The following is a 26254-nucleotide window of genomic DNA, read 5'->3' as shown; positions in this document are numbered from 1 at the left end:
TTTAGAGAGTTTACACAAACAAAACAGAAAAGAAAAAAAAAATCAAACATATAGACAAGAAATTATGAAGTATAAGTTCCATAAGTGAATCTTGGAGAAATACATTGCTTAGTAACAATTGTGATATAAAGGTGGCCAGTCATTTTTAAAAGCCTTTTACATCAAAAATGTTAAAAAGCAGCATTAAAACACAAAAAAGCAGCAAGTATCAACTTGCTGTTTCAGTCTCTTCTTATGTGACAAGCAGCTCCTAAACAGCTTCTTACCAACTTTCACATTTCTGTGATGGAAGTAGTATGGAAACTGAGGTAGTACAGCACCGAAAGCAGTATTTGCTGCCGTATTAGCCCTCAACAAAACCTTCACCTCTGAACAGAGTGCACCGTTCTGGTAACTGTTTTGTTCGGGGATGAGCCGTTTCCTACAAATTCTGGTTAACTAAGGAACCCCCTTATACTCTCACCAAAATTATTTCCCTGCAGAGAGAGGATAGGAGGACAATAGGTCTTCATGATCTTCCTGGAATAGGGTATTAAATCCAGGTTGTCACTTTCTGTTGAAGCCTGCTGTTCGGAACAGCAAAGGGAACGTTACTATTTCGGTCTTGCAATCCCCTTTGTGTGTAAAACTTCTGGGCACAGAGAATCTATCATGTCACCATTCCTAACACCAAAAATTTTCTTCATCACTATTTCCATTACCAGCTTCTATTCCAAAGTTTTACAATCTGGCAATAAAAACTCATGGAAGGATAAAATCTGTCCTGGGAGATTGAAGCAACTCAAGAGTTATATTCTTACCTTTTTTTTTTTTCCCCCCTTCTCCTTCGCTACGAAGCTATTTCTCCAGTCATGCAAGGCTAAGATTTTTTTATGCCAACAATATGCTCAGATAATCTAAAGTCTGCAAATAATTGCACTAAGCAATTTATTAATGAGAAATAATTCATTTGTTACTTGCCATACCAGTCTCCTGAGCCAGGTGACCTAAACATTCACAATTCCTGCATTGCGGATTCCTTTCAGTCAAATTTATTATATACATGCTAAAGCACTACTTAAATACAGTGGGCATTGGATTGATGGACAGACTATCATTATTTTCTGTAAAATGTGTTATTTTAACCTACAGTGGCTCCAAAATACTAGTTCGTAGTTCATTCTCAGCCCTACTGCTGCAGATCGTTTCCATTTGAACGATGGAAATTCCATCAGTTGGAATTACAGCCCTCTGCTATGGACATTCCCTCTGCTATGATGGACATTCCATCAGTTCCATTGAACTTTGAAGGCACAACCCCATGAAAGCAAGCCTGCACATCTGGCTCTCCACACCAAGCAAGCTACAGAAAACAGGGAACTTCGGCTTGGTAAAATGCCAGCCCCAAGTCCCCAGTGCTCGGAGAGGATGGATCCTGATGCACCTCATCACGGTCCCTCCCACCAGGCTGCTGAGAAGTTTGGGGGTTGCAATCACAGCTCCACACACTTATCTCCCTCTCTGCTTTCAAGAGCTGCTCATCCAGGTATACCAGAAATGTAAGAGACAAAGATCAAATGTATGAATAAGCAATTTGATTACTTATTTGGCAGTGGCTGAATATTCTGCACATTCGGTTGAGCTGATGAGATATTGAATTTCAGGCACAAGGAGACTGTCAAGAGTATTTTGCAAATACTCTATGGAACTGTAGGAGAAAAAGCGCCCTGTTCTGGCACCTCCCTAGTCTCTGCTGGGCCCAGGCCACAGTGGCTTCACAGGGCTTTAGCTGGGCTGCAGCTCACCACAGGGGCAGGCCGTGGAGGAGGGCATCTGTGCAAGGCACAGGTCTCTCTCAGCAGGACTTTGTGTGTTTGGAGAGGCTGAAAGCCCAGGCATCACAGCTCTTCAAAACACTCTCCTGGCCGAGCAGGCAAGTCCTCACAGCCCTCTCTTAAAAAGAAGCACATGAAACACAGCGCAGGAGAGGGAGAAGATGAAGCTTTTCTGAACATTTTTTGAGTAAGACACTCAGAATTAGTGTCCTGCTCACTACAACAGGGCTTCTAGAGAAGAACAGCCCAGGATTCCCATTCTGTTTTAATGAGCACTCATTGCTTAAGACCTTTTGTGCTTCCCTATTCTTACCATCTTTTGAAAAAGAAATAGTTTTTAATACATGAATTACAGAAAATGTTAAAAAACACAGCATACCAGTGATGTACGTTACTGAATTAACGATAGATCTCAGAATTAAAAACCTAACTGTAGCAGGAAAGGAGGAAAGAAATCAAACTAGCAAGGCACTGCAAACTGGGATGTCTGTTTCCAATTTGAACTCTGTTCAACACCACAAATGTTTAAACAGATTGTTAAAAAAATATATATATTTAAGTCTGCTGAGGGAAAACAAATGTATTATCTGATAGCAATGCTCTTCAGAAAAATCAGAGAGGGTCACATGTTGTAGGCTTGAGGAGGAGACCACTATATTCCACTATCTATATATAAAACCCCCGAACAGAAAGAAGCTCTGCCAGCCTCTGTGGTGTATGAGAAGAACGCTGCAGTCGATGGGCAAAGACTTTCTGCTAAGGAGAGAAGCTTCTGAAACAAGCTCTGAAGGCATTACTGTATTTTCCCACCTTTTAGAAACAGAGCAGGATGATTATATTCACTAAAGTGCAACATAAGTGGAGCATGTGTCACTAAATAACATTAAGTTTTTCCAGGAAGACACGTACAAATTTCTTCTTACTGCAGTCTCAAGATTACTGATGTTGCCTGCCTTGTTTTTGCAATAGCTCAGCAAAAACAACAAAATAACAAGTTACTGTAGATCAAAAGAAAATCCAATTTAGAATCTGAAATGAGTAATCTATTTTGTTTTTACCCTTGTCATTGAAATGCACATGTACTAAATATATATAGAGAGAAAATTTACCAAAGACCTTTATCAGTATAAATTTGCATAGACTATATTAATAATTTGTTAATTAGCCATTAGAGAGCTGGAACAGTCTAGCCCGGAAAAAGGGAAGATTGAAGGGAGGGGGTGGATCTTAGCAGAGTGTATAAATATCTGAAGGGAGGATGTGAAGAGGAATGAATCAAACTGGTTTCAGCGGTGTCCAGTGACTGAGAGGCAATGGGCACAAACTGAAACCCAGAAAGGGCCTTCTGAACATCCTAATAAATAGACAAAACAATTCTTTTTTATTGTGATAGTGACCATGCATTAGAGCTAGTTACCCAGAGAGGTTGTGCAGTCTCCATCCTTGGAGATGCTCAAAAGCCTCCTGGACACAGACTTGGTCAATTTGGTTTATATGACCCTGCCTGGGCAGGGGGGTTGGACTAGATGATTTCTGAACATCCTGTCCAACCTCAACCGTTCTGTGATGATTTCCAGGCAAGATCTTTATTCCTGTCAAGATTATGAAACTTTCATATTTCACTGTATGCAGGCTGGAGCCAGCCCCAACCTGATGGCAAAGGTGTGGCAAAGCCCCTCCAGCCTCAGCAACTCAACTCCACAGTTTATTGCAATGGGTAGCAGGAAGCTAAGGCATGTCCAAGTTGCTGGTGATGTTGCAGGTGTGTTGATATAGGCAAATGTGTTCAAAATTTGAGTATATATATAAATATGAAATCAGTAATTGCATAAAATGAAGCTATGGTGACTCATATCAGAGGAGAATACAGCACAAAAGCTGCTCACAAGTAAGTATTTCTATAGTGCAACAGAAAAATATATTTTTTATATATATACACACACACACATATATAGATAGATATATGTTACAGAGTTAGAAGACAGTTTACAAACTACTGTACTGATCCGTCTCATTTGGTACTTGTATCTTATCCAGGACATCAGCTGTTACAGCATCACCTTGAAGTGAAATAGAGTTGAAAACACTGTCACGGGGGAAAACTTCCACACCTTCAGAGAGAAAGAGACAGACTCATTCTGACCACTGAGACAGTTCAATGAAGCTAACAACATGATTACTTATACTTCCAGGACATAACCTGGTCTCTTGTGTGATTTAGGAAGGAATCTTTTCTTGTATAGGCGAGAAACTGTCATTCCTGGAAGCAAATACTAAGGTCAGTAGCACAGCGGTGGACTTGCTGCCTTTGCTCAGGCATCGACAGTGGTTATGTAGGCACACAGGGAAGCTTTATACAATTGCTTGCATGCAACCCCAGACAATATAACTCTCCTGCAATGAACTGGAATCCCGTCCAACATACTGCAGTCAAGTCGCTTCACAGAAAGTGCTGGTGAATCTTCAGCTGCACAGAAGTGAAAGGTGCCACTTAACAACCCACGCTGCCAACTCAGGCTAGGATGGCTTTACAGGCCTCACAGTAGCTATATCACGAGGCTACATACATAGTTGTTATAGTCTATACTCCAGTTGCTCCTGAAGCTCCTACAATGCAAAGGTTTGAACTCCTCGTTGCACCAGCATCAGGTCTAGGTGCTGAGGAGGGGTAGGAACACAGAACTCTCCAGTGCAGCAGCAGCCCCAGGAAGCGATGGCTTTTACAGGAGGTGCAAGAGCCAAGTGGCTGCTTTGTGAACAGAATACAAGAGACTACGGTTTTATTTATTTTAGCTGGATAGTATTATTCAGTTGAATGGCTATAAAATGCTTTTTTTATTTAATAAGCTCGAGCATCATCTTTAATTCTAAGTAGATATGCTAACATTAATCCATGTAAGCCAGCCCGATCATTTTAATAAACCCGTGTTTGAGAAGACTTTCTGGGACCTCTGGAAAAGATGAAGTATTCAATTAGGGGAAAAAAGAAAAAAAAATGCTTCTTTCTATAAATGAAAATATGCATCATGTAAACAAAGTGATTAAATTTTGTATACTCAACTATTATATAATAGTCTTGAATTTTTTGCTGTAGGTTAGTATAAGTGAACAGCCGTTAACAACTCACTATTTGAGGAAAAAACAATATTTAAGAGCTTAGTACATCCCAAATACAGAACTAGTGACAGGGCTCAAAAAGAAAAAAAAAATGAAAAGAAAGAAAAAAAGTCTTATCTAACTTGATTTCCACTGAGGGATAAAGCTAGGAGCACAGTAATAGCAAGAGAGAGTTGCCTTCCCCTGAGAGCCTAGACACATACAATGGAAAATCTACCACTAAGAAAAGGAGAGAGAGAGAAAAAAAAAAAAAAAAAAAAAAGAGAGAGAGAAAGAGAGGGAGACACATTAACCTCTATTTCCAGAAATTTCTCCTAAGAACTTTTTTTTCCTGCAAGTCCAGTAGACCTCCACCAGCTGGACCCTAGCTCCCTGTGGTTGAGCCCCACGCAACTGGGGCCCTGTGTGCAGGGCTTCCTCTGCATGAGCAGGCAGAAGTACCCGGATTCGCTCTGTTGCCTTTAGCATAAGCTCCCTGTACCCCTCACCCAAATAGGATTTCAGAGTCGCAGATGCCCAAATTCCCCTCTCAGTGACCACTGGTGACTCACCAGACCCTTCTTAATGTAGGTTCCCAAGGGCCACCAACAGGTGATCTGAATTTCCAGCCCTGTTCTTCAGCAATACATAACAGATGCACAGGGCTCAAATCAGTTACCTGAGCATAGGCATCTAGTCACCTATAGGACATCCAGGACACCCCTGGCAGATACGACACAGATAGCTCACGTGCTGCTGCAGCAGCGGGTGGATACATGGGGAAACGAGGGCATCCTCAATGGCACTAATGCATGTGCACTTAAGCAACTGAACTGAGCTTATGGCACTGATGAGGATTCAATAAAAAACAACAAAAATCCTTTATGTTAGTTAACATTTAAAAAAAAAACAGACAAAATAATATTTATGTGCATTCGCCTGGCTCAGCTTCTTCCCATCTCAGCGCATCCTTTGGCTTCACCCCCACACATGGCTTTCCCGACTCGCAGCATTTCTCCCCATCTCCTCTGCAGGCAGCTTCCCCTCCTTTTGGCTGGCATTTAGAAAGGGACCACACTGATAGAAGGTGTTTTCCTGTATTCCTCTCCGCTGTGAGAAACCGCTCGCGCCTTTGAATTTCCCAATTAGCAAGTCTCCTTCTAACCCCATTCCTCAGGCAAGCAATGTCCTTCTCTCCATGCTGCGAATCTCCCTGCCTGGAGCTCAGGCTAAACAGAACTAGTTTATCCCAGCTACTAGCCCTCTCTGCACAAGTGAAAATTAACAGCCTTCACTAATTAGCCCAGCATCAGGTCCCTGAATCCTATGAGGCTTTGTCTCAGTAAAGGTAGACGACAGGGAAGGCAGCTGCACCTCACATTATAAAAAAGCTTTGAGCCTGACCTACAGATACATGGACCCTGACATCAAATCAAATTCAGATTTGTACACAGCCAAATCCCCCAAATTGCTAACGTTTCATGAAATAAGCTAGTCTAATTATAAATGTCAACTACAGATTGTATTTTGTGCTCATGCGAATACCCAACTCCCTACTAAATGTCATTCAACCACTTTTAGAAACATTCATATTCAAAATTATTCAGGTCTTTAGAAGTGCCTCAGTGACAGGGGAACTTGTGCTTTTATGTCAGGTGCCACCGACAACCTGAACTACAACCATCATTAGACTCTCTATTTTGTAATTACATGTGGTAATGGGCCCATTTCCTGAAAAGTTTCTAGGTAGCCCCCAAATTGCATTGAAGGTAGCAGGGCTCTGGTGCACAGAGAAGCCTCACAAAAGAAAACAGTGTGAACCATTTTTTTTTCCCTGATATTTAAAATAAAGATAATTGTCAACTATAGCCCATTTGCACATGCTGAACCTGCGGAAGCATTTGTTCTATTCTTTACCATCTCTTTAAGAAATAAAGACAGATATTGGCAAACACAACCAAGTTAGCACCCCTTTCCCAAAACAAACAAACAAAACCTCATTTTGACATTTAACAGGCTGCACTGTCCTTTATCAGGAAAATCTTTTTGATCTGCTTGTACAAGTCTCTTATTATGGTGTCCTGCTCCATGCCTGAGGTTCCCAGGTACAAGAAAACAAGAATCCTGACTGGAGACACCCCACCAAAAGCCATTTTTTCCCTGCATTTAGCAGGCACAACGCTCACTGGTGACTCAGTAGTGACACATGCAAGTAGTGACTTCAGAAGGAACAGACTCTGATCCTGGGTTATGAAAATGCCCAACATCAAAAATAACCCACTTGGATTGCATAAAAGATCCAAAAGCAATCTTTTTTTTTTTTTTTTTTTTTTTTTAAGCTAACATAGTGCTGCACTTAGAGCAGGGCCCTCAACATAAGGCCAGATGATTTAGAAACGACAGAAAATACTTGAAGTTCATTAAATACTCTTAGGACATAAGAGCATAACCCAAAGAACAGATGTCGCTACACAAGGCATCTTTTTTTTAAAAAATCATAATGCCTATTAAATAGGAGGCTCCTTCTGGGCAATAAATTATATGGCTATTTAATACCAGGAAAAGAAAGTAATTCCACTGAATCAAGATCCCAGTAGTCATCCTAAGAGTCAAAAGGAAACACACAAAACCCCTCACAAGAGGCAAGAAACTCAACTGACTACTTGAAAAAGGTTTTTTATTAAGTTTTAGATTGCCAGACAGCTTAATTCTTCATTTTAAACCACAAAAATCTAGCATCAGCATAAAGGTTGAATATTATTTAGTAATTCTTATGTTGATTTATTTACATGGTATATATGGCTCAATTGTTTTACTGATTTGGTACCACCCTTCAAAACCACAGCTGGACCTTCAAAACACACTTAAAAAAAAAAAAAAAGGCTTAAAGTATCTTTTTGTTCTTATGTTATTAGATATACACACTAAGCTTTTTTAAAAAGGTCCTTCAGGAACCCAGGCCTGTTCTTCAAAATTCCCCAGATCTTCAAAATTCCCAAGAAATTTAACAACAACAACAACAAAAAAGCTAGCACTCACTGAGATCTCTAGGAAAAAGAGGACAGCTTTAAGACAAACACTGATTTGACAATTGTAAAAATCTATGCAAGTCCCATGAAACCATTCGAATTACCATGGATTTACCATAAAACATCTATTTCATCGCTACAATGGTGTGACTGATCTCAAAATGCTCAAAATCAGAACATATACTGGAAAAATACAAAGCTCGTCTAAAAATTTGACTTTTTGTTCCTGCTAAATGACTGTTCCTGGTGAGAGAACGCATTGTTTACAGCTATTGACACCAGCTAGCTGGAACAAATCCCCTCTACTGAGAGTCAGTAATTATAACCAAAATAACTAAACTGGAACATGCCAGACCCCAGAGAAAATAACACTGATGTTGTCAGGTTAGCTTTGCTCCCCAATGTGTGACAATGTTATTCTAAAGATGGAAATCACTGTTTTATTTTAAAAAGAAACAGGAACAGCAACAGAATTAAAATCAACTTATATTGTTTCATAAATTGGTACATAACAAAGTCTGATTCTTGTATGCTCAACACTTTACCTGTTCTTGTATACTGCTTCACCAGGCAGCTTTTCTTCCATTGAAACTATTTCCAGAATGAACAGTCCAACTCATTATTCCATGTTTCAGTTAGAACATTCATGTCTTAAGCCCACATTATTCTCCTCTCTTCCTCTACAAACCCACAACAACCTACAAAGGGGGGTTAAAATGCTTGGAGCAGGAAGCATGACAAACTACAAAACTAGAAACACCTGGATTACTCATTATCACTGTGAGAGTTCTAGCTATATCTTGTTATCAAAAAAAACCCCATATTTCTAAAGCAGAAGTTTAATAATTGTTCCTGCAAGAATAAAAACCAGCAGCACGCACGTCAAAGAGAGGTGAAAAGGTTTAGAGTACTGATTGATGATTATAAAATTAACTGGCTGCCTAGAAACATTAACTAAACGCAGCTGCTGGTAGCAAAAACCATTCCGGCTATGTGAAAACAGACACTAAAATGACTAAACAGAGATCAGAAGTGACCTTGCTGTGCAACAACAGATTGATGTGCATACTTTACTACATTTTATAATTGGAGTTTGGGTGGTTTTTTTCTTTCTTTTTTTTCTTTCTTTTTTTTTTTTTTTTAGTAAATTATCAGCGAAAAATGACTAACGGTGACCTCTAGCGGACATACTGTACATGCCATAAGCACAAGAGATCCAGCAGAGCGCGGCTCAGCGAGAAACGTGGACGCGATTCTTACCCCTAAACCTAAAGAGGTTTTTTTGGGGAAGGATGACAGATATGGTTAAAATGTCAGTACTTATCCAAATTCTCCTTTAAAACAAACACTGCTATTTATTTATTTGACAATATGACGATTATCCATTTTTTTTAATACACCTAACTGCCTTGCCAACCTCAGCTAAGTAACATGGCAGCAACAACGACAAAAGCGATAAACTGTACAAACAAATACATATCTGTAGAGGAGCGAGGGACGGGGATGCCAAGACGCCGTTTTAGCCTGGGTGTCCCTTGGGAGACCCGGTGCTCCGCTGGGGACAACCCCTTGCCTTGCTTTTGGAAAGGGCTCCTCACCTGCCCTTCCCCGCGGGCGGCTGCAGAAGGTGGCTGCTGCATTTGCGCCTCGCTGAACGGCAGCGCTCACCTCGGGCCGTTTTGCCCCACGCTGCTCCAGTGAGCCTAGAAAACACCGCTGTTGTACGTAGGGTAAGAGGGAACAGGAAGGAGGCGGCAGCGGGAACGGGGAGCTCCCCGGGCAGCCCCGCGTTGGCGCCGCGCGGGGCTCCCAGCGGCGGGCGCTGACCCCGGCGCGGGGGGACAGCGACGGGCGCGGGCCGGCGACCCGGCAGCTCGGAGGGAGCCCCGGCGCTTCCAGCCGTTCCGGCTCCCGGTAGAAGGGAGCGGGGAGCAGTGTCCCCGCGGCGGGGGACGCGCTCCGTCCCCGCCGCTCCGCCCGCCCGCCCGCCCGCGCGCGGCTCCAGGCGACGAAGTTTCGACCGAAGACGCGGCGCGAACAGAACTTTTTATTATTATTGTCATTATTATTATTATTTTGGGGGACAACTTGGCCGAAGCCTGCGTGCGTGCGGCGGCTTTTGCCGGGGGGCAGCGCTGCCTCGCCGAGCCCCCAGCCCGCCGCGGCGAAGCCCTTTGCCGGCAGGGCCCGAGGGAGCCCGGGGCTGCGGAGGAGGAGGAGGAGGAGGAGGAAGGCGACAGCGGCGCAGCCCCGCTCCGCCATGTGCGCGGGCGGGGGAGGGGGCGTGTCCCACGTCCCGCGCCCGCCTCCCGCCCGCCCGCGAGCCGGCACCGGCACCGGGCGGAGCGGAGCCCCCGGCCCCGCCATGCCCGCCCGCCGCCGCTGAGAGCGCGCCCCGCAGCCGCGGCAGGGCGGGCGGGCGGCCGGGGGCCGAGCCGGACCGGACCGCGCCGAGCCGAACCGGACTGAGCCGAGCCGCGCCGCGCCGAGCCGGGGCAGCCCGTCCCGTCCCCTCCTCCGCGACGCCCGCGCCATGAACTTTGGCAGGGGCCCCTCGGTGGTGTTGAACGTCGGGGGCACCCGCTACTCCTTCTCGCGGGAGGTGCTCAAGGATTTCCCGCTGCGGCGGGTGAGCCGCCTGCACGGCTGCCGCTCCGAGCAGGACGTGCTCGAGGTGTGCGACGACTACGACCGCGAGCGCAACGAGTTCTTCTTCGACCGGCACGCCGAGGCCTTCGGCTTCATCATGCTCTACGTGCGCCACGGCCACCTGCGCTTCGTGCCGCACATGTGCGAGCTCTCCTTCTACAACGAGCTCGTCTACTGGGGGCTCGAGGGCTCGCACCTCGACTACTGCTGCCAGCGGCGCCTGGACGAGCGCATGTCCGAGACGCGCGGCTACTACGCGGCCGCGGAGCCGCCCGGCGAGGCGGCCGCCGAGGGCAGGGGCCGCCGCGCGCCCGAGCGCGGCCGCTGGCTCGAGAGGATGAGGAGGACTTTCGAGGAGCCCACGTCCTCCGTGGCCGCGCAGGTGCTGGCCACCGTCTCCATCCTCTTCGTGATCGTGTCCATGGTGGTGCTGTGCGCCAGCACGCTGCCCGAGTGGCGCGCGCCGGAGAACCGCAGCGTGGAGGAGCAGAGCAGGTACACAGCAGAGTCAGTGAGGGAGCCCTCAGGGTAGGAGGATCCTTTATTTTCCCGCTGTGCGCTCCCCGTGTGTCCCGTCCAGTGTGTCCCGCCGCTCGTCGTCATGCTCTGTGGCTGTGGCCGCCCGAAAGGGGCCGGGAGACCTTCAAGCCCGCGCCGAGGAGCCGGGGCGCGGGGACGGGCTGCGCTGGCGCTCCGGAGCCGGGTCCCTCCCGCCTCAGCTGCCCTCGCGGCAGCGGCAGCAGGAGGAAGAGGAGGAGGAGGAGGAAGAGGTTGCCCAGCTGCTGGCTCAGGGGCAGGCAGCGCTGCCCAGGGCGCCTTGCACGCCCGTGGTGGTGTTATGGACAGTTAGGTCTTATAATTGTGGGAAAAGGCAGAATAACACCCTCTCCCCTCTCCCTCACCCGCCAAAAGCAATTCCTCCCTTTCTTAGGTTGGGAAAATCCCACTGCAGTATGTGCTCTACCTGTGTGCATGCTGCCCTGCTCCTGGAGCAGATGCCGTGCATGTTAAAGCTGTGAGCTTGTAAAACCTCACCTACGGCAACAGCCTTTCCCCCAGTCCCAGATTCTCCATGTGGACACGCAGGAGATGATCAAATCGAGGGTTAAGCTCTTGCAAATGGATTATATTGTGCCCCAGTATATAAATGCAACAGATGTTTACATTTGCTTTAGACAAAACACGTCTAAGAACACTAAATGATGTGGAAAACCTCCTGCAGAAAGCAGGCTGTGGGGCTATAAAGCTGCATCTCAAGTCTTATAAGTATGAGCAAACCCTTTTCCATCTTTCTTGTGATCTTTTTATAAGTACATTGGCTCCACTGACTCCAGTGTCATTACTCTCTATTTTCTATTCTCTAGAAAACAAAATCAAGATCACATAAGTGGGATTTCCCTCACAAATAAGACACATAAAAAAAAAAAAAGTAGATGTTTCTTCTAGCTTCTCCCTTCTTTTAAGGAAGTACAATATACAGCAAGAAAAGTTTCCAGCTTCTTTTTCTACTAAGCGGACCCTACAGTGAAATCGCAATCCTGTCATTATGAAATGACCGTCTTTTACCATAGAGTTAATTGGAATGTGATATATTATACCTTAGTAGCCAAATTAATTCCTTGGAAAGTATTTTCATAGTTTCCATTAACTTAATGGAAAACTGCACCTGTAATTCAGACTGTAGCTGAGCCAAAGAATTTACTGTACGAACCAAAAAAAAAAAAAAAAAAAAAAAAAAAAAAAAAAAAAAAAAAAAAAAAAAACCCAGATACAGATTGTGAAGCATTTCACTCCTGATTAGATTCAGATATGTCAAAAGTTGTTTTTTTGGGCTCTTCCAATTAAAAAGTCTTATTTAAGCTTTGCACAGCTGCTTCTGTGTTGCAGCTACTTCAAAGATTTGGGCGATCTTTAAGGCAGAAAATTTCTTAGATGCTGCTAACAGGGAAAGCATAAGCAACAGGACCATTTGTGACTTTGTGTCTTTGCTTATATCTTTGTATTGTGGAAGTTAACTTTTCACTTAGTGGAAGAATCTAACTTGCAGATGGGCAAAACATGCGACAGCCCATTTTCCTTCCATAGTGCCTTTATTTACAAGAACATGTGTGTGCCGATACACACACACACACACACAGAGTTTTATGCATCTGTGTAATTGTATATTATATACCAAGCACTTGAAGGTTAACGTCCTAAGTACTTGTAAAATACACAAGTAGCCAAACACTTCACAGCCCAGTGAATATTTCTGCTTGCAGAAATAACCCCAAGGACTTCTATCAGCGATGGCAGTACTGGCTGTAGACTGTGATATGGAATTACAACAACAACAACAAAGAGCAATAACTTACAGTAAACGTTGCAGTTCAACAGTTGTCCCCATGTCCTTGCAGAAGTTGCTTCAAGGCAAACAGCAAGACAGAGAGGTTCATTTCAGGTGTGATGAGCCATGGACTACTGATAGTGATTTACTAGTGATATGAACATTTTGATAGCAAAACCAAATGTGTTCCTTCCTGCCCACATCTTGTCACCTTCTGAGGTGACCCCATTCTCTTATAGGAGCAACTCCTTTCTTCATCTCATATGCTGTAATGTGACTAAAAAGCCCATTGTATCTAGAAAAAAGAAGACACAGTGTTTTAACAGTGATGTACAGTAAAGTTACAACCGCTTTTGATTATGTCCCATTCTCATTTGACTTCATCTCTTTTTTTTTTAATATCTTCTTTGATTTTGCTTGTATTTATTAAAATTACTTAGGCTTACTTGACAATCAGGTCGTAGGAATCACACAGCAGCATCTGTAATTGAGCACTTTGGCAAAATCACCCATCTTAAGTGGGAATGCTTTTAAAAATCTGGCTACTAGTTACTGTTCAACACTTTGAAGCCAAATTATGCCTTTTGTTTATTAGGCAGAGTTCCTCACTGAAATCAAGAAATTCTATCTAGCATTACAGTAATAATTTTGTCAAGAGAAATTGTGACATTAATGCTATATATGTTTTGACATCCGGCACTGGAACTGCAAGTACAGAGACTTTCTATTATTCTAAAAAGATGTTTTGAAGGCTTTCAGAAGTGAAGATCATAGGACTTATCTAGAACTCCTTAGAACATAAATTTTGGATACATTTGGCTTATCAGATCAAAATAAGAGATACTGAAAGATGGAGTTGTTGGATAGGAATTATTTCAAGAAAACCAGCAACTCTGAAATCTGCTCCGATATTTTTAGTTTCTCACGTTCACTAATAAGAAAGCAAACCAACAACAAAAAGTAAAACCCTGCCCTTTCCTCAATATTGTGTTACATTACTTAAGGCTTGGAGAGATGCCACAGTGCTGATTTTTGTGGCTGCACTGTGGTGACCATCCACAGAACCACTGTGGGTAGCTGCAGGGAAAGCGGCTCTAGCAGCGTCTCCACCTTGTCGCAGCATCATCTTTAGGTGGGACAAAGTAACTGTGACTTAGTATGGCAGCCTCTTTAATGAGGTTAGAAATAAGGGTTACTACTGTTATCAGCTGGTATCAGCTACGTTTATTTTTCTTATGAGAACACCTCGTCACTAGAAATCTACACCAAACTATCTCTGATCTTCCTAAGAAACTGTTACAGTGTTATGATTCTTCACTGTGACCAAGCAAGTAAAGGGTGAACAGTCTTTAAGACTATTTGTGATCCTCTGGAGTAACACCCTTGAGAGGGCAACAGAGAACTCCACGAGTGAGACTTCTTAAGGAGAAAGGGATGGAGAATCTGAATTTCACAGTTACCAGAGACACGGACAGAATGTAATGCCCTGGTTTGCAGAGGGATTGCTTTCCCCAGGACCAGTCTCAGAATGAGGGATGAAAATGACATTTTAATGAATTATTAAAAAGACTTAAAAAAAAGAAAAAAGAAAAAAAGATTTTGCTCTCTTCCCTGCCTTGGCATGTTTCACTTCTCGGAGCTGAGGATTCGCATCAGATTAGCACAGTTTAGGAGCAGACAGCAGGGACACCTGTCTCCCCTTCTGTTGCTTTTGGCAATTCCAAGTCATCTTTGCTCTCTCTGAACTGTGCCAGCAGATGCAACCGAGAGCCTCTCATCAGGGACCTGTCTATAAACTCATGATAAGCATGATCTTTCGGGGAGGTTCTTGAGCAAGCCATTTGAAGCCATTTGACTTAAAGCCAGCATTATGTTGTATTTTTTTATTTTTCTAATGCTAAATACAAATAGCTTGTTAGCACGAGAAAGAGACTGTTGTCCCTTTTCCACTTACTGAATCATGATTAAATCTGTATTGAAAGAATCCCTCAGTTATCAAACATATTACTGCTATGTTCTTAAGCAAAAGCATATAAACACTTAACTCTTCCAAAAGGCATCTCTAAACAGCTACCAGTGGGATTTTGTCATCTCTGCAAAATACCATTTTTAAAGGTTACATTTAGGTTTCAGAGGCACAAAAATCATTATACTTTGAACTCTGTGGAACTTCAGAAAACCAAATATTCGTGCCCGACATCTGTTTAGAACATCCTACTCCTTCCTTGAATGAGATCTAACTCAAAAACTTAACACTAAATTCTGAAAGAATGAAGATGGAAGACATCTAAATTAAAATCACTATGTAGACTTTTCTGATGGATTTTGAGATGCTCAAAATTGTGGTAGAGATGTTTTGAGATAGAAGTAACACAAAGAATGGACCCGTATCACTTCCCGGACACAGGAGAACCGTGAAGAGCTCATCAGGGTTAGGTGCCAGACAAACGCTCAAGGAGGGTACAAAAGAGGCTAAAGACCCCAGAGTTTGGATGTTCATGCCCAGAAATCATCTGAAGGATGTGAAAGATATTTGGCTCTTCCCCTAGAGGTGCTGAGACAGATTTCATTATGTCCTCTGGTATAAAGGCATGTACCAGTTTCATGCACCGAGATGTATTATTACTACCAAATCAAGGACAGAACAGAAAAATGCCAGGAAAGCTTTTAATGCCAAAAAGCTGTTTGCGTTATGGCTCTTATTCTGCAGTTTCCCCAGTAGCCAGGCAGAAATTCCGTTGTTTTTAGAAGGATTGAAAAGCAATATTTGCTGAAATGACTCGGACTCTTCCTGAGCAGGATAGCTATTGTTCGGACATTTTTCTGTTTTAATGTGCTTTACATGGAAATAGATTTTAGCAACAATTTAACTAAGCAGTGTCGGCAGAGTTTAATCTTTAATCCTGTCATATTGTCTCTTCAATCATGTCATCCGTTTTCCTTGTGTCCTGTAGATGTGTATGTTTTATTTACAAGTTTAATTGCTAATAGTGCTGCTAATGAATATTTTGGGGAGGTTTCAGCCAACTCACCAGAAGAGACTAAAAGCATAAATTTGGCACTTCGAGGTGAAGATTAATGCTAAGTCAAAATACTTTAAGGCATCCACAATATCATTCTTTTTGTGTAACAAGCTAGTCCTGCTAATGATTGAAACATTTCTGGAAAAAGTTTAACTCAGTAAATATGCATGTAAAATAGCTTACTTTGAAAGGAGGTTATCAGATGGAATAAAATTAAACAGTGACTGGATTACAGAAGAAAGGAGGCTCACAATGGCTTGAATTTCAGTTCATGGACAAAGCAATGATGAAAATCATGATTAAAGCAATCATGAAAAGCCGTTAACTACCAAGAGGCTTAAAATTTAAGGGAAAAATAATCAGTCCTGTGCTTAGATCTGGGACGATGAAGATCACACAAACCGTAAGTATAAGCAGAAATAACAGCTATCAAACAAAAATTAAGACCTAGTATTTCCTCTGTTTATTCATTAATTTTACAGGGATCTTTGAGGAAACAGTTCATGGGTCTGTTTCTGCCTCCTCTCTCCCTTTTGAATAGCAGCTGTTTTAAAATTAAATTGATGCGGCAAAAAAACCAAAATCTATGACAGAAGTTTGTAAAATAGGTACTACAGTTTACCTTCCATTATAAGGCGTATGAGTTATATAGCTCCAGATTTTTAAACTGCATATTATTTCAGTAATAGGCAATAACAGGCAGTCTGTCATTTGAATATGCAACAAATATTTTAAGAACTGATTACAGAAGAAATACTAACTTTAGTCTTCCAAGTGAATGCATTTTAGCTACCTTTACTTCATATTAAATTAAGTTCTCTTAAGGAGTAACCATTAATTTTGGTTTCCTAATTAGATGTTATTTATCTATTAACAAGTATGTAAGTTAGTGATAAAGGTAAGTCAGCTTAAGACAGAGAGAAACTTAATCTGAATGCGGAAACCTAATACACAGCGCTCTCATTTTCACAAGAGGCAGAGGTTTCCAGTTCCACCTGGAGAGCACTTACTCACTTTGATGTGATGGAGCAGGACTGCTGAAATCCATTTATAAAGGCAAAGCAGAGTAAAAAGAGGAGGAGTCAAACTGATCCACACCTGGAAAGAAGTAGGGAGAGGGAAGTGGGGGGGGGGGGGGGGAAAGAGATGCTTTTTCATCATCTTTTCCCTAGCCAGGATGGTAGAGATGGTTAGGTAAACCAGGGATAAATGGAACTGCAAAATATAATGGAATGGAGATGATGCATTTCACACTGTCTTGATCTTCTTTATCATTTTTATAGCAGTGATGCTCCTTAGGTCTCTTGCAGTCTGTTCTACAACAAATGGATCTCCAGCCCTTCCTAACGCAGTATAATTGGTTTACAGTATCTCTTCAGCTAAAAACTGCCAGTAGTAGAACTCCAGAGTAAAACAATGAATTGATCACATTTCCTGTAATATTGACTTCCACTGGCAAAATTATTCCCCAAAGTTATAGCAGACCAATACTGATTCGCAGATAAGACTCCAACTGAGTGACCGATGTGGGCCAAACTTCATTACAGCTTGACTCAGGGATGACCTGCTTAATTTGTAATCATGGAGTAATCATATCTTCAGTGTCCTCCTCCATAGAAGGAACTACTAAGTGAAACACCCTTCATTTGTAAAATTAAGAATAGCTTTTTTTTCCTTTCATAGGGCATAGGCAGAACTACCAGATTAATATCATAAAGTATAATGGAATAGAGTCTACTGGACTGTAGAATATTCCTAGCTACAACTTTATAACCAGCTACATTTTTTTTCCTCAAGTATTATATGAGATCCCAATTAGTTAATAACCTGTAAGTACTTCAGACTTTATCATTAGTGTGATCTGGCTGTTTTTTATATTTTTCTTTTTTTTTGTGTGTGTATGTTTTATCATGGGTATAATAAGGATGAGAGAGAATATACTGTATTTGGAAGAAAATATTTCAACATGAAGGAATAACAAATTAAAATGTTATCTGTATTTATACAAAAAGTTTCATATAACAAAGTAAATTAGCATTTTGATTTGATTACATTATTAACCAAATATTTTTTTAAAGAAATCAAATCAGCAGCTGAGGCATCACTCTCATGTTTAAAGGAAGCACCAATATTTTCAAAAGCTTAATTTTTAAGAGAACAATTTGTAAGAGAAAACTCTTTTCATATTAATAGCTCTTTACATTATTTCTAAAAAGTTAATTTGTGGTCATTTAAATTTGCTATGTTTGGAATTAGATATAAGTTCTGAATATGGCAACAGTAAGTTACTGTATCCTCCATTTTTAGCATAAAACTAAAGTATATATTATGAATTAAAAATGTTACATTTTAATTTATGAAACTCCCATAAATGTTAGTTTCTGAAGTTTATTAGTATTAGTTATGAAAGAATATTGTCTTCCTAATGTTTTCAATGACATTTAGGTAATGACTTAGTTATTGTTACTACAGAGAGTACCTTGCTAGGGTCTCCTGCAGTAACGGAAACTCTGGTTTCATTGAGTATTTTCAAATCTGGAATGTCACATCAGTTGCAGACCTGTTGGTAGGAGATGACACTGGTGATTTGTTTTTATCTTAAATGTTTGTGAAATGAGATAAGCAAACAAAGCAAGAGGGGAAATACTCGCTCTAATCCTCTCCTTTAGTAAACAAGTGAGCACAGTTGGAATTCTTAAGAAAAGAGTAATTTTCAGATCTGTGATTGGACACTTGCTACACAAAGTGTCTCACTTTCTACCTTTCAAGTGAGAGAGCGTTCTCAAACCTCATTCACTGCAATGGAATCTTAAAATACACAAGAACATACTGAATTTTCCTTCTTAGACAGCAATGTTTTATTTTATCAAGACCATTATTTGTACTTGGCAAGGAGATGGTCTTGCTTATTGCTCTGGTTACCTTGACATTTTTGCTACAACACAGCTTAGGTGGAATTACATTTAAAACAAAAAGATTTCAACTAGTACAGAGTAAAGCATGTACCCCCGGTAAAGAATTAAAATGCTGGTTGTATTTATTGGCTACCCCTACAAAATTCTGCATCTAGGCTCTAGGTAAGTTCCTGTTTAGGATGCAAGTAAGATGGACTGATTGTGAAGACGCAGTCTGCACAGGTGATCTAATTCAAAAGCAGATTTCCACCTACTCCATCTTCACTTTTCTTCAGTCAAGTACACTGCTGGCAGTAATCAGGCAGTTCACTGAGCTGCAGTCCTTGACTTCTTAGCATGGATCAAGGCCTCCCTGATAAAGAAAAAAAAAATCTAGATTATGCTAGGCATGTTAATGGCCATTCCAGATTTCTTAGGAAAATTTGCACAGTACCAGAATTAACAGCAATATATAATTCTTAGAAGATGATCCATAAGCAAGTTCTTAGCAGATAGGATTTTAAGATTCTCAGTAAATCTGCAAATTACTTGTGGAAACTTGGTGCTACATGCTCAGCATATGAATAGTGTGGCTTTCTGTTTGTTGTCTGTGAAGGTCTGAATGTCAATTTGGTAATGTCCGTGAACAAACCCAACATCCACTGAAGCATTCTCGCAGACCATAAATACTGTGCTTTGTTTCTTTTGACAGGATAATTGAAGCTATCTGCATAGGCTGGTTCACGGCAGAGTGCATTGTGAGGTTCATCGTCTCCAAAAACAAGTGTGAGTTTGTCAGAAGACCTCTCAACATCATTGATTTACTGGCAATTACTCCCTACTACATCTCTGTCCTAATGACAGTTTTTACCGGGGAAAATTCGCAGCTTCAGAGGGCTGGAGTCACCTTGAGGGTCTTAAGAATGATGAGGATTTTCTGGGTGATTAAACTTGCTCGTCATTTCATTGGCCTTCAAACACTTGGTCTGACTCTGAAGCGCTGTTACAGAGAGATGGTGATGCTGCTTGTCTTTATCTGTGTTGCCATGGCAATTTTCAGTGCACTTTCTCAGCTTCTTGAAAATGGGCTGGACCTGGGAACAAAGAATAAGGATTATGCCAGTATCCCTGCTGCTTGTTGGTGGGTGATCATCTCGATGACCACAGTTGGTTATGGTGACATGTGTCCCATCACTGTACCTGGAAGGATTCTTGGAGGCATTTGTGTGGTTAGTGGCATTGTTTTATTAGCCTTGCCAATTACTTTCATTTATCATAGCTTTGTGCAATGTTATCATGAGCTCAAATTCCGGTCTGCTAGGTACAGTAGAAGCCTCTCTGCCGAGTTCTTAAATTGACCAAATTTGTTACTTGCTAAGCTTTGTCTTAGAAGAGAACGGTGGAAAATCCCCTCATGTGTCCTTGACTGGATAGTCCTATGGAACATTCTCACCAGCCTGGAGAAAGCGCGTCACTATTCAGACAGGAGGGATGCCCACATGGCTTGGACACCTTGTAGGGAGAGGCAGGGATGTCTGACACCTGAGAGAACGAAATAACAAAAGGGGACTTCAGAGTCCTCAGCCAGGCCCGTGTGGTCTTCAGTTTGCCTTTCCACACAAAAACAGAACAAAAATGGGCTTAATACTAAGGTTCATCATTCCCATAAAAATATTACATGCCATGCTAAGCAATGTGTAGCAGAAATTTTAAATCCAAGTGCCCCTTGAAGGCATTTAAGGCCTACTTGACCGAAGTATCTCAATTTTTCACACAGATAGGCCAATCAGATATTAAAGAAGAGTTGCTACTCCTTTTGAGCCTCACAACAGAGTAGTTCAGGTTCCGCAACTTAAAGATGAAGAATATAAGTCTGCAGGGGAAAAAAAAAAGAGAAGAAATCCAAGGGACTGATTGTGATCTTTGATGAAGAACACAAACCTTCAGTAAAAATCAGTGGCAGTGGAATAATCTAAATGAGTACATGCATCTCAGAATGCTGTAGCACATACTATATTGGTCACAAGCTCTGAAACAACCTCTTTATCAAAGACTGCCTTTACCAAGATCAGCATAAAAAATCAGGCATTGATATAATTTTTGGTAGCTTACTAGAGCAGCTATCCAAATTTTATTTACATTTTCACTTGAACCGCATCCACCAGAAGATATTTATCAATAAGCATAGTTTTTTTTTCCCATTTAATTAACTACACATAGTATAGTGTATTTTCTCAAAGAGAGTTTTACAGTTCCATTACTTGAAACAGTCTGGACAAAGCACTAGAAGACAATAGCTACCCCTTATTAGATGATATTCTTCATCACCATCAACTTCTGTGATTCTTATTCAACAATACACTAACTTAATTGAAGTTTTAAAAACAACTGTAAAAAGCCCAAATAATATTGAAGAAAGCAAAACAAAATGGGAGTTGCACTTGGTAAAACAGTATATTCTCCAATGTAACTAGAAAATTAAAATGAATCAAGTTAGGTTCTGAAATACTGTACACTACATTTCTTGTGTAGTACTGCTTTAGTAGCATTGTTCAGTATAATTCTGAAAGGCTGTCATGTAAAACTGTGCAGTTAAACATTAAAACACATTTAGGTACAGCTTTACAAATTTAGGTACCAATAAACATCAGCAAGGAGCTTTCCTATGAATAGGGAAGCTCACAGTCATCAGCATAGTTGAATTTGGTGTGCTTGCCTGAAAATATGCGAAGTATTTACTATTACTGTACTGCAGAAGTATCTTTTATATACGTATTTGTTAACAGCTTTAGAACTAAAATGACAACCACCTAGAGAACACATCTCAAACTGCTCACTTGGATTAAAGTACCAGATGAGTGAGTAACCAGGACATTGAAGACTCTACTATGAAAAAAGCACTTAAGACATGAAAAATTCATTAGCATTTTAAGTAGTCTTAGTCTTAAGCACTCTTAAAGAAAAATAATAGCAGTCTTAAAGAAAAAATATTATATTACAAATGGCTTCTGAAGACTTGGAAATTATTTAATAGCCTCCCTACTGGCAAGCCTTTTCAAAGAACGCAATTTTAAGTAATGTTACAGACATACCTCTGTTTCTGGCCACTGACATGTACATGAACATGTCACTGACATGCTCAGAAGGTCAGCTCTATACTTCCCTAGACAGCTACAGCTATTCCTTTTATTTCAGAATTATGTAGTTGAAAAAACCTGCTCTTGCATTTCACAGAGCAGGGAATATCCGTTAAGCAAAAATTTCTCAGGTCAGAGTCACAGCTGATGTTAGTTAGACAAGTATTGACTTGAGAGACACTTAGATGAGTTCTGCCAGCTGAGATGCTGGCTCTGTATTCCTGCATGTGTGGCTAACTATATATATCCTTCTTATATATTACAGTCAGTTGAAATGTTTCTTCCTCCTCAAAAAATACTCCTCCTTGACAAAATTGAAATTTCAGACTTGAATCCAAGAGCAGATGTTGAAGAAAGTAACATATTCATCTTCTGATGAAAAGTTCATTCTGACAGTATCAAAAAATACCCAGTTTTCAGGAAGGAAATGCCCACCTTATGTATCCCTTCAGCTTATTTTTGACATTAAAAAAACACCCACATGTAAGAACTTACCTGCCAGATTTTCATATGCTGTTTTTCAGGTATTATTTGCTTCGGAAAAATATTATTTCCATACAACCCTGAAAACTTACTTGGTCTTTTGTCCATGTGTTGTATTTAACCAAATGAATACTCAACGTTGCAGCTGCTCCCCTTCCTCCCCACCAAAAAAGCCACTCCCAAAACTATCATCATCATGGCTGTAGTTTGAAATGCCTAAGGAATGTGTATATACTTTAAAGTATGCTGCTATCTTGATTTCAAGACAAAGTAATATGCATTTTAGCACTAATTATAAAGCTAAATTTTAGCTGTCAGTACAAAAGGAAAACACAGATTAATGCACATAACTTGTGAATACCAATTTACATCATGAATCATTTTGTATAAGCAATTAAGGACAGGAAGTTTTCAAAGACGAACAGATCCAGATTATATCTGGTATAAGAACAAAATGTTTGATGCTTTATAAAGTGTTTGCCAGCTACAGAATCCCTTACCCAGGATAAAAAGGTTACCTACTGAAAATAATTATGTAAAGGTCTGTGGAGTTCTAAGTCATTTTAAATAACTAATGTTCGATTTTTGTATGGCAGACTGTAGACAAAATGACCTTATGTATTTTAAATTTGAGGTATAATAAAATATTATTTTGAAACTTGCCCTCTGTAAGCCTCCTATGGAAAGATATTAACTTTTTTTTTTTTTTTTTTAATTTTGTGTAGGATGGCAATCAGTGTGTTGACTTTGGGTTTCCTGAGAAACCAAGTTGAAGAAGCCTAATCTCAAAGGTAGCCTTAAAACAAGAGCTCTATAGTAAATAAACAGGCTTCCTGACTCGTACTAATATTTGTCTTCTTATTTTCAATGGATCGGTGACTCTGATGAAGCCTAAAAAAAATACTGAATTATACAGGAGGACAAAAATAAGCATATCTTTAAGTGGATAAAACAGTTTTAATAAAGTATACCACAGGCTTTGTTTTATGCAGATATGGGGTACAGCATGCTCTGTGTCTGAATACAGTATTTTAAAAGCCAAAGCAAGACAAGTTGTCTCATTTATAGTAACTGACAATTTGACCCCTATACTATTTTTTCTTCATGGAAGATACCTCTTTCAATATATGAAGTATCTGCAGTTTAAGTAGATGGAATATAAAAAACTGGATATGTGAAGATAGTGTAAGTAATTGTGAACCAGCTTTTCTCTTCATCTAAAATGAAACAAATTCTTATGAGTTTTGAACTGCAATTACAGTTCTTGATAACAACAGTTAATCATACACTGTATAGTAAGTTCAACTCTTAGGGCTGATCTACTGTGTATTACACTGTATAACTGTATATTGACTGCAGTCCTTTAAGGTACTGCCACTTGGAAACATTTGATCTTCTGCCAAATCACTGGGATTGAGAGGTATCCACAATCCATTTTCCTTCCACAGTTTTCCATCAAGCCAGTAGATACACCAAAAATAAAAAATACAAAGTATGGAAGGTTATCATCTCTTTTGATACAAGGCTATAATAGCTGCAATAAAAGGTAGAGTATCATCTTTATGAACACGTCCCCCCCCAGAAAAAAGATTTTGGTGAACTGGTGATTTTAAATAGTTTATCAACATGAGGGCCAGCCATTTAACATGGGATATTAACCCCTGCTGTACAATGGCTGATCCATGTATACATAGCAACAAGTCTAAAGAGGATAAAAATTCTTGTCATGTGAAATTCATACCTTGATACCCTTATATTTAAGGGAAAAGGTCTGCATTTTCATCATACGTAAGAAATTACTGCCTATAAGGGATCAGTCTTCAGCTTTTGTAGCATTTAGCTTTCAAGTTTACAAAATATGATTGAAGTCCTGTGGGTGCAAAAAACTCTCATCTCTGCCCCTCTGAGTAGTAACCAAAAAATCTTTTGATACTGGAGTGTTGGGCTGGAAATGATCATGTGTGCACTAAAAACCATTAGTCACAGAGCAAGATTCTTATGAATGGGTCACCAATAAAATGTATATGGTCTGCCAAATTCACAATTTTCTCTCACAGAAAAGGAAATTTTTGTTATTTGAAGTACCTTGAAAATTTTAGTGTTTATCCCTTCAAATGTACTTTTGAGGAAGCATTTGCAGAAAACTTACCTAAACTGTGCACAGCAAAATCATGTTGCTTTGATAAGATTTTTAAATCATGATTTTACAAAAGAAAGCTGCTTCATATTTTATCCTGTTTACTTGTTTATAAAAGTGAACACACATATCAGGATATACATTAGTTCTTGCTCCATAAAAAAGATCCCTGTAAATATAAGGAAGCATAGAAAGACAGACAGGTGTTTTAACAGGAGCTTTAACAGTTTTGCCCAACACATATGGAGCAATAAAATGCTTGCTTTATAGTTAAAAACTAATATACTATATGCCTGAGAAATGCAATTCAAGGTAGGGAATATCTTTTGCAAGTGACGTAAGTTAACCACCGTGAAGACTGCAATGAGCAACCAACTGACAATCTGTTTTGACGCGAAATTTTAATAATAATACTAATAGTATAAATCTTTGGTCAGATTAATAAAATATGAACGTTTGCAACTAGAGCTTTTTAGACTCCTTTGTTCTTTATAAACTCAAAAGTTTAACATTTTATAGAATGTTAATTTTATATATTGTTTGCATATCTGTAGAGAAATGTGTATAATATCATTTGGAAAAGTAATAAATATATACTACTGATGTGGATACAGTGCTAGATATATAAAATTATGAAATAAAATTTCCTGGCCTTCTTGATACACTTCACAGAGCGGAGATTAAAACAGATTCCAGTGGTACCAAAGGCTCCTTTTTTAACAAAGGAGCTCTTCACAGTGGTGTTGTATCTTGGCAGGTAATAGAAGAATAACAGAAGTAGAAAAATAACATTTGCATGTGTCTGTAATGTTTTAATGCTGCTGTTACACTCCAGATACTATCCACACTGTTCTCAGTTGAATAATAACCCTGGATACATAGAACATCAAAAATGTAAAGATTCTTGATGTCCCAAAGAGCATTTTAAAACTAAAATACTAAATAGATTCATTAAATTTTAAAAATCAGAAAGTTAAAAATCAAAATTCTTTCCCTTGTATCCCAGGAATCTCTGAAACCAGTTTTATTCCTAAATTTCACTGCTATTTTACCAATATTGAAGTAGGAACTGGGAATTATAATGGAGGCCTCTTATTGTATTCTATCTCTATAGCACTCAATCAAAATGACTATACTACTCAAAAACCCAGATAGCTAAGACTGAAGCATAAATCAAAAGACTTATACAGCCAAAAAGGGGTGTGTGGGGGGGGGGGGGGGGGGGGGTCCAAGGAGGGGACCAAGAAAACACACGGCATTTTTGTAGAATTAATGCGGCTAATTTGTTGAGTCTGAGATGAGTTTTTAAAGTACGAAGTATTTAAACACAAGCTGTTTCTGCTACTTTTATTTATTTTAGAGCTGCTCACACAGAATGCAGTATATTTATACGATAACCTATTCTACATTGCTAAAGGCCATGTCATATGTAGAGGCCAAGACAACACAGGTTCCAGGCATGATTTCTGCTGCTAGGTTTAATTAGTATGTGAAGCTGAAGTCAGCTGAGGGATATGATGGGAAACCATGTGAAATTGGGGCATATGTTAAAATGCCATCTTTAAGAATACCTTGGTCACAGACCCACACTAGATGCTATTTAAGTATAAAAGAGAAAAACATTCTCAAAGTGTGCTCCTTAAGTACAGCCATGCAGAGGCCCACT

At 40.4% G+C, this 26254-nt stretch overlaps 2 protein-coding genes across 3 annotated transcripts in view; one reads left to right on the top strand and one right to left on the bottom strand.

Annotated features, from left to right (window-relative positions):
- MTA3 (metastasis associated 1 family member 3) overlaps positions 1-10201 on the bottom strand; it is a 138927-nt gene extending 128726 nt beyond the window's left edge. Inside the window, exons 1-2 of the mRNA XM_026046234.1 lie at positions 9608-10201; positions 8485-8530 (exon numbers count right to left, since the gene is read on the bottom strand). Of these exons, the coding sequence (XP_025902019.1) occupies positions 8485-8530; positions 9608-10201 (640 nt within the window). The remainder of the gene's footprint in view (positions 1-8484; positions 8531-9607) is intronic.
- A 222-nt stretch (positions 10202-10423) lies between these two features.
- Positions 10424-22230, top strand: KCNG3 (potassium voltage-gated channel modifier subfamily G member 3). Of its 2 annotated transcripts, none has more exons than XM_026046280.1 (2): positions 10424-11083; positions 19544-22230. In XM_026046280.1, the coding sequence occupies exons 1-2, from the start codon at positions 10473-10475 to the stop codon at positions 20187-20189; spliced, it is 1257 nt and encodes a 418-aa protein (XP_025902065.1). In that variant the 5' UTR covers positions 10424-10472; the 3' UTR covers positions 20190-22230. The 2 variants fall into 2 exon arrangements, with proteins under 2 accessions (XP_025902065.1, XP_025902064.1); XM_026046279.1 differs by having other exon boundaries at positions 10424-11116.
- The last annotated feature ends 4024 nt before the right edge of the window (positions 22231-26254 follow it).

The sequence above is a fragment of the Nothoprocta perdicaria genome, unplaced genomic scaffold (genome assembly GCF_003342845.1).
Source record: "Nothoprocta perdicaria isolate Ctin4 unplaced genomic scaffold, notPer1 scaffold_43, whole genome shotgun sequence".
Classification (NCBI taxonomy): domain Eukaryota; kingdom Metazoa; phylum Chordata; class Aves; order Tinamiformes; family Tinamidae; genus Nothoprocta; species Nothoprocta perdicaria.
Note: the sequence above shows the minus strand (reverse complement) of the source record. Positions and strands in the feature narration are given on the sequence as shown.

What these genes read in the sequence shown, in the direction of transcription:
- KCNG3 (XM_026046279.1), top strand. Translation starts at nt 10,473, where the DNA reads ATGAACTTTGGCAGGGGCCCCTCGGTGGTGTTGAACGTCGGGGGCACC. An exon ending in TCAGTGAGGGAGCCCTCAGG is followed by an intron (nt 11,117 to 19,543) that starts GTAGGAGGATCC and finishes TTCTTTTGACAG; the next exon opens with GATAATTGAAGCTATCTGCA.